The 15,303-nt window shown below is 59.4% G+C and overlaps 1 protein-coding gene across 1 annotated transcript in view; it reads left to right on the top strand.

The window, feature by feature from the left end:
• The window catches only part of PLXNA1 (plexin A1), a 123,981-nt gene that overhangs the window by 82,240 nt on the left and 26,438 nt on the right, over window positions 1-15,303 (top strand). The window contains exons 11-21 of the mRNA XM_072875598.1: window positions 1,809-1,905; window positions 2,279-2,469; window positions 6,009-6,160; window positions 6,520-6,640; window positions 6,964-7,100; window positions 7,677-7,844; window positions 8,738-8,831; window positions 9,307-9,546; window positions 9,727-9,870; window positions 10,593-10,827; window positions 12,193-12,335. Of these exons, the coding sequence (XP_072731699.1) occupies window positions 1,809-1,905; window positions 2,279-2,469; window positions 6,009-6,160; window positions 6,520-6,640; window positions 6,964-7,100; window positions 7,677-7,844; window positions 8,738-8,831; window positions 9,307-9,546; window positions 9,727-9,870; window positions 10,593-10,827; window positions 12,193-12,335 (1,722 nt within the window). The remainder of the gene's footprint in view (window positions 1-1,808; window positions 1,906-2,278; window positions 2,470-6,008; window positions 6,161-6,519; window positions 6,641-6,963; window positions 7,101-7,676; window positions 7,845-8,737; window positions 8,832-9,306; window positions 9,547-9,726; window positions 9,871-10,592; window positions 10,828-12,192; window positions 12,336-15,303) is intronic.

The raw sequence follows: 15,303 nt of genomic DNA, 5'->3' as shown, positions 1-15,303 counted from the left end.
GTCTCATGCCTTACAACTGCTGCATACGGTTCAGCAGCAGCAGCCTTCTTCCCCGGGGAGGGCTGCGTTTTTGGGGTCCTCCAGCCTGCGTTTGGGTGGGGTGGCCCCTGGACATAGGACCACTAGCCAAAAGCTGTGGACGTGTAACCAAGGACCAGGCTTGGCCTCTCACTTGCACCTTGTAGGGTTGAGGGAAGGGTGCGTTGCCGTGGCCATGTCTCGCATCGGGCACGTGCCCCGTTTTGGTGCCGCGTCTGATGCTGGACCGTGGCTGGTGATGCTGCCTGGTCGGGAGAGACTCGGCACGGGAGGGACCAGCTTTGATGGCGAGGCGAGGAGGACCCGACATCTCTTGCTTCCTGCAGCCACCTGGGCACGCTGGCTTCTCTCGTGGGCCATGTCCCTGCCTCTGGGTCGAGCAGAGCAGACCCACCGGAGTGGTCCCTGGTGCTGGCAGGGACAAAAGTGCCCCGTGGGGCAGGAGCTGGGGCAGTGCTGGAGGAGATGCTGAGGCCAACTCCTCCAGGTATGGCACCAGGGCTGCGAAAGTTGATGCTCGGGCTGGCTGGAAGTGGTGGCAGGGCTACGGCCAGCCCGTGGCCGGGTGAGCCGCTCCAGGCGCGTCCGCCGCTCCCTAACAAACTCCAGCAACCCATGAATCATTCATTTAATCTGTCCTGACACGCCTGTCATTTTCTCGGGCGAGGAGCAGGGAATTTCTTGCCGAAGGAGGTCATTAGCTGTCAGGGACGGTTCCGACTGCCTTCCTGCCTCCGTATCGATTAAACCTCTCCGCCTGCGTGCAGGGGCTGTGCAGGGAATATTGATGGGGCTGCCAGGGCTGGGGCTCCGAGGCAGGGGAGAGGGGTTTGGGTGGGGAGGGGGTGCTGGCTGGGCTGGAAGGAGCAACGGACGTGGGTATGTCTGGACAGCAGCGGGTGCTGGGGCCTGAGTTTGGGGTCCCCTGGAGCTGGGGGGCGAGATCCCCCGGTGTCACCTCCCTGCATGGGAGCTCAGGGGATTGGGGTGGTGACGCCGGTCCTGGCGTGGGGCACAGCCGATGGCCAAGCACAGTGTGGGGCTGGGAGTGGGGTGGCTGGGGGTGCGGTGCAGGGGTGGCATTGGGGGTGGAGTGGGGGGAGGGATGCTCTCCCAAAACCTTCCTGAGGGCTGGCATGGCACCAGGCTGGCGCCGGGCTCTGTCCCACCCACGGCTGCATGGCCATGGCTTCGTGGCATCGTGTTATGGGTGACGGGGCTGGAGGGGACCGCGGGGGACGCCCTCCCACCGGCTGTTGGGGGTGGCTCTACCGAATGTGCTCCTGCCATGTGCCCAGCCTGTCCTCCTCGAGCTTCGCTAGTGACGAGTATGATCCCAAATGTGATCCCAACCATCCGACTGAGCGTCCCTGGAGCAGGGAGGACATGGGGGAGGGCTCGGGTGCCTGGCAGGGAGAGGTATGTGTGTGTTGCAGAGACACCATACGTTTCCTCCTCTCCCAGCAGCAACAGCTTCAAACCTTTGGGTTAATGGGTTTTGGGTCTATTTAGAAACCCTCTGTTTTGCTTATTTATCTTTTTTTGCCAGTCCAGCCTACTGGTTTGCATGTGCTGTGTCCCATGCTTTGACCAGTGGCTGTTAGACCTGTCTGTTCCTAGCCAGCGAGTCCGAACCAGGCCCCCATCCCTCTCCTCTGGGTTGATGGGAGACATCCACGTAACGGGGTCATACGCCTCTCCGTGCCCTTCACCGGGGCGTTTCGCCTCTCCAATTAACGGGCTCTGTCTCCTTCTGTCACCTCCTGCAGTATTTCTATGAAGGGAACGACATCAGCGACCTGCCGGTCAACTTGTCCGTGGTCTGGAACGGGAACTTTGTCATCGACAACCCCCAGAACATCCAGGGTGAGTGAGGGATGGGACAGGGGTGGGAAAGCAGGCTGGTGCTCCCCGTAGCCTCCAGCCCACCCTTCTCCCCCGCTCCGACCGCAGTTTGCACCAGTGCCTTGAGGGAGGGAGCGATGCTCCGGCTGCATCGCTCAGACGGGTTTCTAAACAAGAGGCTTTTCTCCGAGAAGCTTTGGGAGAGAGCCCAAAGCTCTGCCTCGGCATTGAGTCCAGGGTGCTGGTGCCTCCTGCCCATGGGGGTTTGTCCCCTCGGGAGCTGGTGGCATGCATGCAGCAGGAGGGGGTGAGAGCGGGTGCCCTTCTCCCCAAAACCCTGTGCCCGCGGGCTGGGGGGGCCGTGCTGACCCCTGCACTCCTCCTGCCATTGCAGCCCACCTGTACAAGTGCTCGGCCCTGCGGGAGAGCTGCGGTCTGTGCCTCAAGGCTGACCCACGCTTTGAGTGCGGCTGGTGCGTGTCGGAGAGGCGCTGCTCCCTGCGGCAGCACTGCCTGGCCTACGAGAGCAGCTGGATGCACGCCAGCAGCGGCAACAGCCGCTGCACCGACCCCAAGATCACCAAGGTACGTGGGGACGGATGGGCGGTGATGCCCAGTGCCGGGGGACTGGGATGGGAGATGGAAGATGGAGGTGGAGATGGGGATGGAGATGGGGATGGGGCTCTCCAGTGGCACCTCACAGCAGCCAGATCTGCTCGGTGTTTAGGACTGAGCATTTCTTGTCACTGCTTTCATTTCCAAGGCTAAAAGCCTCTCTCCACCACCCCCGTGCACTGGGCTTTCTGGCCCATCACCGAGATTCCCACCGCTCCTCCTGCGCACAGCTGCAGGATCCCGGGAAAGCTGCAGCTCCGCGTTGCTCCTCCTCTTGTCACCATGTGTGCTGGTAGTTCATCATCCCCCTTCCCTGACAGCTTTTATGACCTTCGTTTAATAAGATTGCGTATATTAATGTTCACATGCCTGTCGGGCTGGGCTCCAAGTGCAAGAGGGTGGGTATTTCTTCTGGATACCTTCTGTTTACCCGCGGCTGGCCGGGCCTTGCCGGTGTTAATTACCGGAGTCTTAGCGCTGGATCTGGTCTGTTTGGGTTTCAGTGTCTTATCTGATGGAAGCTGGAAATGAGAGTCATTCCTTCCCCAGCACTGCCTGCCTCTCGCAGTGGTGTGCGGGGTGGCAGCCACGCGGGGAGAGGGGGGTACCCCCTCCCCTGGGCACGTCCCTGCCTGCAAAGAGCCCTGCCTGCAAAAAGTACTGCCTGCAGAGAGTTGCCTGGGGCTGGCGGAGTGCTGGCAGGAGAAGGGTCGAGCCCCAGAGCATGCATCCCTACGAGGAGGTCCCCTGTTGTGCATGTGGGGCTGCAGGGCTCCCCATCCCCGATGGCTTCCCACCGTGCTCAGGCTGAACTTCCCAAAGCTGGACCCCTGGGGATGGTGCAAGTGCAGCCCGTGGTGGCCGGGCCATGCCCAGAGTGGCCTCGCTGAAGGCTGTGCACTGTCCTCTTGCGCTCGCGTGGCCAGGGCTGCAGGCAGCCACGTGTGCACCGCTCACAGCAGCTCCCCAGCAGCTGACGGTGTCCAGCCTCGGTCGCAGCTCTCCTGCCCTGAATCATTACGAAATTTTGCGGTAATTGCAAAAGGTGCAGCAGAAACAGATCCGGTAGCAGGTGGGCTTGACCTTGGTGCCGCGCTGTGTTAGTGCCCTGGGAGCTGGCGGTCGGCGTGGGCTGGTGTAGCTCTTGGTGTGATGCTCCCCCGGCAGCCTGCTTGTTGCCTGCCGCTTCCCACAACCCCTGTCCCGCACCCCGGGCAGCGGGCGGGCTTGGGAATGGTCCAGAGAGCAGCCTGGTGTGGAGAGGGCAGCATGGGGTGGTGGGGGAAAAGAGGAATCTCTTGCTGTGATTTTGGGAGGATCTGGAGCCTCCTTCCAACCCAGCCAGCCAGGTGCAGGCATCTTCACGGGTGGTGGGGCTCAGCTGGGAGATGACCATGGGTGAAGAATCACTCGCCCATCGCTCAGTGGTAGGGACAAGCCACCTCCAAACCTCTGCCGGGTCCTGCCTGGTGCTGGCTGTGACCCTCAGAGGGATGTCCCTTCCCCGGGAAGGGGGAACCCCTCAGCCTTGGCACCTCCTGGCCCTGTTGTGGCCGCCGGAGCCAGGAGTGAGCCCACCGCTTGTGCCCGCCAGAGCCATTTGCTTGTTGATGTAAAAGGACCCTGTGAAACTAATTAGCGGAAGAGCGTCGGGGCCGGGGGTTTGGAGGTGGAGGGGGAATAGGGGAGTCTCGGGGCAGCCCCTGCTCTCCTGGCCAGGTCCCTCCTCCCATGCGCCCTGTTTAGCCCTGACCTCCCCACGCTGGGCAGCCGGCGATGTCGTTTCATTCCCGGGCTCGTTTCTCCCTGAACGCGTGGCCCTTGTCAGCTTTGCTGCGGAGGAGGAGGAGGAATCTAACGCTCCGGAGCAGCTTTTAACACTCATTTAGAAACACCAAACAAACAGCCGCTTCTTGCCAGCCGCCCCGGCAGAGCTCGATTTAGGGGGAAGACCCAACCTGATGCTGGCTGCAGCTGCCGTAACGAGCCCTGATCCCAGACCTGGGCAGGGGTTGAGCTGGGTTTAGGCAAACAGCAGTTCCCCGTGGCTCTGGAGGGTTTTGTTGCCGTGTGAATTGTGAGTTGTGGCTGCCTCGGCGGGAGCCGGGGCCCCAGGCACTGGTCCCAGCTCTGCCATTGTCCCGGAACACGTGCACGTGGGGGGGACCGGCTGCCCCCGATCGAGTGCGCTGAAGGCAATCAGCCCGGTGCGAATCCAGAGGATGGTGGTTAACCCCAGAGAGGAGATGGCTGCGGTGGGGCCCTGCGGAAACGCTCCTCAGCTCTGCGCGGTCCATCAGGGCTGGGGATGTGGACAGCGTCCACTGCTTCGTGTTTCCCACCTTCTGCTCGTCTTGCTGCGGGGGTGGCATCCAGGACTAGCCCTGTGTGAGGAGGAGGAGAAGGAGGAGGAGGAGGAGGAGGCTCCAGCTGGCTCAGGCCCCAGGGTTGCAGCCGCCTAGATTTGCCAGGAATGCAAAGAGCTTGCACGTGCTTGGTCGCGGCGTGAGCATGGCTGTAGCGTGAGCCTGTCCGGGCGCTGGGCTTAGCGCTGGCAGAAGTGGCTCCCGGCGCTGGAGGGGATCTCTGCCAGTGCGGCAGGAGCGCGAGCAGAGGGGGGCATTGCCTGCAACAAAACGGTCCCTGTCCCTGGGTCAGGGCACACCTTCCTCCCGGCCTGACCCAGCCCCCGTTACTCGCTCCCTCGCCTTTTCCCCTGCTCCGTCTCGGTGTCACCGGTGACCCAGCCCCGTCCTCGGTCCCGGCCGGGGCGTGCAGCCCTGCCGTTCACCCTGGTTAGTGCTGCAGGTGGGCGCTGGGCCCCGGGGCTGGTGTTAAACTGCCTGGCTGGAGGCAGCAGTGCCCGTGCCTCCGCTCATCCCTCATCCCGCTGCCGTCTGTCAGGCCGTGCCTGCCCGCTTTTTTGGGCATCATCCTGGTAAATGAGGCGCGGTGCCGGGGTGAGGTGCCCTCCCTTCCCAGCCGGCCTCGGCACAGGGTTTGCCAGTGGAGAGAAACCCTTCTCCCCGCTGCCTGCCGTGTGCAGGGACTTGGTGGACGTGCTTTCTCCTTTGAGGACATCTTGGATGTGGGGACCTCATCCCTGGGTACGTGGGACCTGGCCAAAAGGCAGGCAGATCCACGTGCTCCCTTGCCGGCTCAGCTGAAGCCGTGGCTGATGCTGCCCTGTCTCTTTCCCGTTGGTGTCCTTGTCACCTGCAAGGTGGCTCCATCTGCAGTGGGGTGTCCAAATCCCAGCCCTCTGCTCGGACACATCTGGCATCTCCTGGCTTGTTCTTGGGAGGATTTGTGGACGTGGCTGTCATTCGGGAGATCTTTCCCGCTCCGTGTGCTCCTTGCAGATGCGCTGGCATTTATCGTAACCCATCTGTCCTCGCCGCTCGTGGGGGAAGTAACACGTGTCCTGCGGCTGCCCAGGCTGCAGCCTGCCCGAGCGAGGCGTCCCTGCGGCTCCGCTCCCTCGGCTGACGGGCCGTGCTCTCTCCTAGCTGTCACCCGAGACCGGCCCCAGGCAAGGAGGGACCCGTCTGACCATCACCGGAGAGAACCTGGGCTTGAAGTTTGAAGATGTTCGCTGGGGCGTTCGAGTCGGCAAAGTCATCTGCATCCCCATCGAGAGCGAGTACATCAGCGCTGAGCAGTAAGTGCCCGGCGAGGGGTGGGCACGCTCCAGGTCACCTCGGTACATGGGGGTCAGGGTGCTGGGGCTCAAACACCGCCTGTGGCTGCAAGAAGATGTGGGGCTGACTGGGCTGGACTGGGAAGAGAAGTACCTGCTGGTTGTGGTCACTCTGGGAGGAACCCAAAGGCTTTGGGGAAGCGCTCCCCAGGGTTGGCAGTGCCAACAGCCACTGCCTCGGTTTCTCATGAACGCTGCTGACACCCAGGACCTTTGGTTGGTGCCAGATCTGCCCCTTTCTGAAGCTGGTCCATCCCCACCACGGCTCAGGGAGCATCTCGGTGCCGGGGCACTGAGGGCTCCTTCCCCGCATCCCTTAGGATCGTGTGTGAAATCGGAGATGCCAGCCCGAGCAAGGTCCACGAGGCGCGGGTAGAAGTGTGCATCCGCGACTGCTCGCCCAGCTACCGGGCCACATCCCCAAAGAGCTTCACCTTTGTGGTAAGCCCCGTGCCGGGGGACAGGGCTGGTCCCGGGTGGTTGGGGTGGTTTTCCAGGCGAGTTGGAAAAGTGACCGTCATTTCCCTTGGGGGCAGGCGGGGATGCTCTGGGCAGGCGTTGGGTCATGCTGGTTGAATTTCTCCAAGGCTGCCACTGCTCTGCCTCCCCGTGGTCCTGCTGGCCCCGCCAGCCCTCAGCACCGTGTCCTGCCACTGTCCCACGGGTCCCTCTCTGCGGCCCCATCACCTCCCTAGGGCTGCTTGGGGACGAGGGTTTCGGTCCCCAGCCCGTCCGACACCAGGGATGCTCTTTTCCTTTGACAGACGCCCACTTTCTCCCGCGTGGTCCCAGCCCGGGGCCCTCTCTCTGGTGGCACCTGGATCGCCATCGAAGGCAGCCACCTCAATGCCGGCAGCAACGTCTCCGTGACCATCGGGGGACGGCCCTGCGCTTTTTCATGGTGAGGGGCATGGACGGTGGCGGAGGATGGGCGATGGGCACCTCCAGAGGCAGCGGGACCCCCAGACAGAGCAGCGGCCGGGAGCCCGTGCTGGGGAGCCAGGAGAGACCCCAGGAGCCAAACCCTGCGGGCGGCCGGAGGTGTCTCCCCCCCCCGAAACCTCTGTGTGTCAGAGGCTGCAGGAAGAGCCCAAAGAACGGGGATTTTTCTCTAAAAGCACAAAGCCCTGAGGCATGAAGTGGATAATTTTTAGATTAGGGATGATAATGGAGCGGCTTTTTAAATATTTTCCTGCGGTAATTACTGGTTATCAGCCATAATCGCTGCTGTTTGCAGCAGCCGCACGATGGGAACGCTCAGGAGCTGCTCAGCCTTTCCTGGCTGCCTTTTGTTTCATTTCTTGGGGTTTTGTTTTTTTTTTTTTTCCTTTTTTTCCTCCTTTCTCTCTCCCTGCCCTGGCAGGTTCAGAAGGGGAGAGGGGCTGGGGCGGGGGCCTCACGGGCAGCGTCGGCCGCCCCCGGCTGCGCTCGCCTCCCTCCCGCCTGGGCTCTGACGGGTTGTGTGTTTCTGCCCCAGGAGAAGCGCCCGCGAGATCCGGTGCAGGACCCCCCCTGGGCACACCCCGGGCGGCTCCCCCATCCTCATCAACATCAACCGGGCAGAGCTGAGCAACCCAGAGGTGAAGTACAACTACACGGAGGACCCCACCATCCAGAAGATCGATCCCGAGTGGAGCATCAACAGGTGAATGGAGGGGTGCCACAGGGAGCTCGTGGGATGCAGGGGAGGCTGTTTTCTGCACGGATCCCCCCTCCTGATGGGTACATCCCAGTGCTGCTGTGATAGCCGCCGGGCTGTGCTCCAGAGACGTGGCAAGAGGAGTGTGAGCGATGGCTTGGCACCGGGGTCCTGCTAACTCCTGGCCTGCAGTGCTCAGCCTGGCAGGGGGCAAGAGCAGAGCGCGCTTTGGATCTGCTTAATTTCAGCTTGATACTTGGCGGCGGCGAATAAAATTAAAATATTTCCCATTGGGGGATTTTTTGAAATGTTTACATATTTTTCTAAAAGGTTTGAATTGGCTGGAGAGGAGGCGAAGGAATCCATTAAGCGCTAGCGCCAAGGGAAACCTTCCCCAGGGTGTTGATGAGGAGCGAGCTCCCCAGGGGCACGGCCGAGCTCGCTGGGACTGCGGGGCTTTTAACACCGAGCCGTGGAGAAAACCTGGCAGGGCTCAGCCTGCCCTGCCACCCGCTGCCTGCATGGTGGAGAAGGCGGTGGCAGAGAGGACCTCCTCCTCCTCCTCGGAATGCTTTCCCATCGTGGACGCTTGGTCTCTTTTAGCTTGGGAGCTGCCTTCAGACCCCAAACCTGGATGCAGAGTGGGATGTTAGTGTTAATTAGGCAGGTTTTATATCTCTAGTTGGCCCTTGGGTCAGCTGAGATGATTTGGTGGTGGTGAATGTCAGATCCTGCTGGCTGTGGTGACATCTGGGTGGGATAAAAGGTCCCCGGGGCATTGTGCTGCACCCAGGCAGGGGCAGATGGGTGTCTGGCTGGTGAGGGTGGGCGCTTCCCTCCCACAAGTGGGGACTCAGTGCCAAGCTGCCTCTCCTAACCCGTTGTCTCCACGTCTCTAGCGGTGGGACGCTGCTGACCGTGACTGGCACCAACCTGGCCACCATCAAAGAGCCCAGGATCCGAGCCAAGTACTGCAACTCTGAAAGGGAGAACGTAAGTGGTGCTGGCTGGGGGCAGAGCACGAGGAGGAGGGATGCCGTCCCTCTGCAACGCAGGGCAGAACACACACCCCTTGCCCATCAGGTGTGATGGTGTGGAAGGGCTGAGGTCCAGGGGCTGCCACCCAAAGAGGGGCACCCGTCTCCCTGCCGGGCCTCTGGCCAGGTGCTGCCAGGAGAGGATTGAGATCTGAGTGTGCAAAACTGATGGAAGGTTTGTGGGATGTCTGCAGGATAGTGACAGAGCCCGTTCCCAGAGAGCTCCCACCTACCACCCCTCGCATATCCATCGCAGACAGGAGTCTTTCTCTGCCCCGGGGTGGAACGTGGCGCCTGTGGATGTAATGGCACAGGACATCCCGAGTCTAAACCCTGTGTCCAGAGCTGCTGCTTGCAGGAGATCCTTGTGGGGTCCGATCCTGACCTCCCTGTCAGGAGCTGGGTCTGACCTCCGTCCGTGCCTCCTGCAGAACTGCACCGTCTACAACGACACCACCATGGTGTGCTACGCGCCCTCCATTGACAACCCCGTGCGGAGCCCTCCAGAGGTCGGCGACCGCCCGGATGAGATCGGCTTCGTCATGGATAACGTCCAGGCCCTGCTGATCATCAACACCACCAACTTCGTCTACTACCCGGACCCTGTCTTCGAGCCGCTCAGCCCCACGGGAATGCTGGAGCTGAAGCCCAGCTCTCCCCTCATCCTCAAGGTAAGGCAGCGTGCACCCGGGGGCAGAGGGGTAGGGACGTGTCCCTCTGTGGAGGTGGCTTTTTGTCTCTCCTGGGGCAAAGTCCTGCACTGCAAGAGCACGAATTTGCTTTACGTTGGTTTTCTTTAAGCGTTCCCCATTGCACGAGAACTGACAGTCTCCTTCCTTGTTCCCTCAAAGGGCAGGAACCTGCTCCCGCCGGCGGCTGGAAACTCCCGCCTGAACTACACGGTGCTGATCGGGGACACTCCCTGCACCCTGACCGTCTCGGAGACCCAGCTCCTCTGCGAGTCCCCCAACCTCACCGGCCAGCACAAAGTCACAGTAAGTGCTGACACCGGTGCCTTTGCTTCTCGTGTCCCCTGTGTCACAGAGGTTCAGTCTTTATCCTGGCACCCGCCCTGCTGCATGCTCGTCCTCGGATGAGGACCTGGATAGTTGGTGCACGTGCAGGAGCATCCTCAGGAGCCATCTTCCAGCTCCCTGGGTATTGCTCTCCCTAATGACACGTTGGGTAGGACCAAATACTTTGTCCCCTCGCCAGCCGGGCGTTCCTGCGCCCTGGCTGGCCCTGCCAACAACCTCCCTTCCCCGCTGGGTGCCAAGGCACAGCCGGTGCCAAGGCGGGGGGGTTCCCACCCCTTCCCCCTGGTAAGGAAGTCTCCTTTCTTTGTGGGGTTGTAGCCCAGCGGTGCTCGCGCTCCAGGACCCCGCCAGGTTGAAAGGGACCCGGCACGGTCCCCCCCAGGCTCCCCACCCGTGGGGGAACTCGCTTCACATCCCATCTGTTACTGTAATGTTGTCTGAATGAGACATCAAACTCTCTGCCTGCTCTGCGTGCGCTGGCAGCGTGTGTCCTGCTTCCCATTAAAGCACGCCGCGCTGCTCTGGACCAGCTCCTGCCGTCCCTCTGTTTTTCCGGATCCTTCCTTGCCCGGCCTGGGGAGTCATCCCCCAGTTCCCAGCACAGTGGGCATGGTGGGGACGGCTGCCCTGGGCACGTGTCCCCTGACGCCAGGTCCTTTTTTTCCCCTGCCATGGCACAGATTAAGGCTGGAGGGTTTGAGTTCTCCCCGGGGACGCTGCAGATCTACTCGGACAGCCTGCTTACCCTGCCCGCCATCATCGGGATCGGTGGCGGGGGCGGTCTCCTCCTCCTCATCATCATCATTGTCCTCATCGCCTACAAGCGCAAGTCCCGGGATGCTGACCGGACCCTGAAACGCCTCCAGCTGCAGATGGACAACCTGGAGTCCCGGGTGGCCTTGGAGTGCAAAGAGGGTGAGGGATCCTTGTGCCGCTAACAGGGGGGGCTTGGAGGGTCTCGTACCATCCCGAGGCTCGGCGTGCTCCCACCCTTTCCCACCGCCTTCCAGAGCGGGCATGGAAACAAGCAAAGCTGCTTTGTCAGAGGAAGTGAACTCATTTTGGATGGGATTCGGGGATTTTTCCACTTGAGGAATTCCCCTCCATTTCTCCAAGTGGGAGAAAAGAGAGCGAGGCGGGTAGCGAGGGCTGCCTGCGAGCGGGCAGTCGGTCTCTCGTTACGTGACAGACAGATGCTGTGAAATTGGACAGAATTTCTTGTATGATCCTGCTGATAAAACCTAATTGCCCATTATCCCCCTGCGCTGGCTCCCAAGGCCCCGACCCTGCCAGCCACAGCCACAACCAGCCCGAGCGCTGTGGATGGAGCAGGCACCGAAAACAGGATAATAAAAAGGGGAAAGAAAGAAAAACCCTTTGCTCCCCCAAATCCCCATCCCTACACACGCCTGCGGATGGCACTGGTGACAGGGAGAGGGGAGGGAGCTGGTGGAGGGGATGGTGTCTTGTCTTCCACAGCTGGCAGATAAAAGGATCTGCTTTTAATTAAAAGGCACAATCTCTTCCCTGCCTTTTCTCTTTGCTAGTCCCACTAGTTACAGATAAGATAGCACGCCTTTCAAGCTGACGGTTTGTTTTTTCTCATCAGGCTGACGAGCCTGCAGTCCTCTGCCTGGCTTTCAGCTCCCTTTAAAGTGCTGTTAATTTGATTTTTCTGAGGGTTTTCTCCCCCCCCCCGCAACCCCTTTCCCTGGTGCATATCCAGGACTCCTCTCCCGTCAGCTTTTCCCTGTAGGTACAATTAAAGGTTCAGGACCCCCCTGCCTCGCGTTCCCCTGGGAGTCGCGGCTGCCTCTGCTCGGATCGGGAGGTGCTGGGGTGGGTGTGTTCGAGCTCTTCTCTCGAGTAGTATTTAGGTCAAAAAGAAATGAGGACATTCTTGTGGTTTAGGCTAATGTTTTCCCCCAGAAGCTGTGGCTTTGTTCAAGCCTTGCTGTTCCCCGCTGCCCCCATCATCCCTGGGAAGCTGCAAGTGCTGAGCAAGAGGGATTTGAGCCACCCCCCGGGACCCAGCGGTCCTGTTCCCAAATCTGCCACTTGATTTATTCTGGGGTAGTCATCCCCGCCCTCCGCAGCTCAGTTTCTTCATCCGTGAGATGGGGACAGCGATCACAGCCTGCCGGCAGGAGGGATGCGGAGCCGGTTCATGCCTGGGGGGTCCCACCCGTGGGGTGCCGGAGGGTGCGGCGGAGGCTGGGTGCTGATGCTGTGTGCTGGGATGCCGGGATGTGTTGCTTAATTCTGCTTTTCCAACCCCAGCCTTCGCTGAGCTGCAGACTGACATTAATGAGCTGACGAATGACCTGGATGGGGCTGGCATCCCCTTTCTGGATTATCGCACCTACGCCATGCGGGTTCTCTTCCCAGGGATAGAAGACCACCCCGTGCTGAAGGAGATGGAGGTGTGGTACTGTCTGTCTGTCTGTCTCTGTAGTGTTTCACGCTGGGGACGTGCCCCTGCATGAGTCCCCGTGCCCCAAGGGCAGGGCTGGAGAGATGCTTTGGTCAGATGCTGGCCCGGTCTGGCGTGGCAAAGAGCATCTCGCCGCGTGGCCGCCGGCATGAATGCAGACCGGCTGCCGAATGGTTACTGTGCTCTCTGACATTAATATCAATATTTATATTAATATCATTGCTGCTGTCATTTTCTACAGCACTTGTTTTATTCAATTGGGTTGGTTTGATGCCTGACCAGCCGCTTGTTTCTAGCTTGGTTGCTTGGCTCCGTTTCCCCATGCAGGACCCATCCTTGGCATCCTTCCCCTGCTCCCCAAACCAGCTCCCTCTCCTCTCCCGGCCTCCCCACCTCTGTTTAATTTAGTGCGTGCAATTGCACAGCAATTGGCTTCTTGTTTGCTGGGCTGCCGAGGCCGCTCTTGATTAGAGAAAGGAGGGGGGTGACCTTAGCTTCCCCTCGCTGCTGACCTGGCACAGTAATTAAGGTCGACATGGGCTTCACAACGTATTTAGGAGAAGTAATCGGCCCTGGTGCAAGATGCACGGTCACTAATTACAACACAGCAAGCTTTTACCAACTGCGAGCGCACGTGCTGGTGTTGCACGCCGGCATGGCTACAGCGCGGGGCCCTGGCCCTCTGCCTGCCCGCTTTCCCTGGTCCCTAATCCCAGCTCTGGAGGGTGGTGGGGACCCCGTTTCCATGGATTTCCCCTTGCAGCTCGAGTTTCCGGATGCTCAGAGCCGCAGCAGGTGTGAGCGCAGCCCTCCCTGGGGCACAGCCCTTCCTGTCTCTGCAAACGCCTGCCTCTCCTCTCACCTCTGCTCTTGCTCTTAAGGGTTTTCCCTAAAGAGAGAAGGGCAGAAAGGGTATCAACAAGGGTATCAGAGGAGGAATTTTGTATTGGCCGTGGCAGGCTGGGTGGGAGTTTGTCCGCTTCCAGCTCCTAATTTGAAACATCCCACTCGAGAGAACACGCCAGCTCAGCCTGGCCCAGGAAACGAGGGGTTAAAGTTGCAAAGGAGCAAAAAAAAAACCCACCCAAACCCCAAAAGAGATTAAATAAAGCAACTACAGTTGTGTAAGCTTCATATAATTTAATCAGGTTTGCTTTTATTTGTCTCTTTACTCAGAGCGTAACATTAGCTATTGCAAGTGACGGGAAGGAAACGGCACTTGCTCACGCACACGCTAATCCGCAGCGAGCATCGGGCTGTTGGTACCAGCTCCCTTTCTCTTTAGGTTTTGGGGGGGAGGTTTGTTGCTTTGTGTGAACTTAAGCCTGATTAAATATTTAATTCAGTATTGTTCATTTATTTCTGCTAATGATCAGCAAGTTAAACACGGGGGCCCAGGGAGGCGGCAGGCATTGCCGTGCTGCTTGTGACGGTGGTTTCACGTCCTCCCGCGCTCCCTGCCAAGGCTCCCATGGGATGGCCACTGTTGGGCAGGACCCGTTTCCATCTTACCGAGATCGTTGCTGCTCCACTGAAAGGAGAAAGCCTCTCGTCCCGTGGTCTCCTTTGCCTGGTCTTGGCTGTCCAAAGCACCAGCAACGCGCAGGGGTGGGGATGCAACTCATCTCCCTCTGCCCCAGTTTTACTGGTGGGTCTGGTAGGTCTCCGGCACAGCCGCTGCGCTCCAGCTGGCTCTCGGGTCTTCCCGTGCTGAGGAATCAACCGGCATCTCTGTGTCCCCGTAGGGAGCAGCTGATGCTGCCGAACCTCGGGCATCTGCCTGAGTTACCAGCATCGAGGTCCCTGCGTAGTCTGGAGGGAGGGACTCCGGGAAAACATAATTTAAAGCATTTCTGTTCCTAGCAGGACGTTATCCTCTGACCTGCATTAAGGGAAATTGAGCCACGTGCTTGCTCGCGTAGTGCCCGCCAAAGGAACCCCGAGGACGGGGGCGGAGAGGGTTCGTCACTCCCGCATCGCCCTTCGGGGATGCTCTGGGGCAGGCGTCCCCGCTCGCCTGGGCGATGAGGGTGACAGTGGCACCTGGGGGCTCGTGGCGCAGAATTGACAAGGACCGGGTGGGAAACGGGGTTTTTGTCCAGTGGGAAAGAGTGTTTGGAGGGGGAAGTTACAACCGCGAGGAATTTCGCTGAACTGAAGAGTGCCGAGCCAAAGTTTTGATTGAAGTGAAATGATTTGATGTGTCAAAACCCTGTTCTTCATTTTGAGTTGGTGTTTTGAAATGAAAAGTGTTGTTTTGTCTCCAAATACTGACATGAAATGAAATTTTTCGCTTATTCTCCCAATCAGCAAGGCAGGGCGGGGGGGGGGAGGGGGGGAAGAAAAAATAATTAAAATTGACGTTTTACCACGGCAAGGCTTTTATTCAGAGGAAACCATCTTTTCTAATGGGAAAACGTTGTGTTGTAAAAATGTTCATTTCTGATAAGAAATGTGGTCAGGGCTGACCAGAGCTGGGCTGACGATGGCAGCGTGGGGATGAAAGCATCCCAGCCCAATCCCTGCTGGGTCCTACGTGGCCAAGTATGGCCAGAAATACACTTTCAGACATCTCAAGAGGAAAGGGAATATTTCAGGCTGTGTCTGGAGTGGGGCAGAGCCAGGTTTCTGCTATTTGCTTCCCTGTCTGAAATCCGGCCCCCCAAAACCAGGCGGGTTTGCTGCTGGCAGAGCTCAGGGCTGTGGCTTTGTTTGCTTTCTGTGCAGTACCCGAAGAGCGTGTTACAGTGGCTTGGGTGGGAATTGAGCTGCTTGTTAGCTGAAATTGAAAATGATAATTTGTGTGTGTGTTTGGGAGGGAAAGAGTGTTTGTTTATGGGAGGAAAGTGCGTGTATGTGCCTGCACACACGCGGGAGAGAGTCTTTGTATGGAAATGTGTGTCTATATATATACATATATATACATTGATGCCCTGAGACTGTGTTAACCTGATGCT

The sequence above is a fragment of the Ciconia boyciana genome, chromosome 11 (genome assembly GCF_034638445.1).
Source record: "Ciconia boyciana chromosome 11, ASM3463844v1, whole genome shotgun sequence".
Classification (NCBI taxonomy): domain Eukaryota; kingdom Metazoa; phylum Chordata; class Aves; order Ciconiiformes; family Ciconiidae; genus Ciconia; species Ciconia boyciana.
Note: the sequence above shows the minus strand (reverse complement) of the source record. Positions and strands in the feature narration are given on the sequence as shown.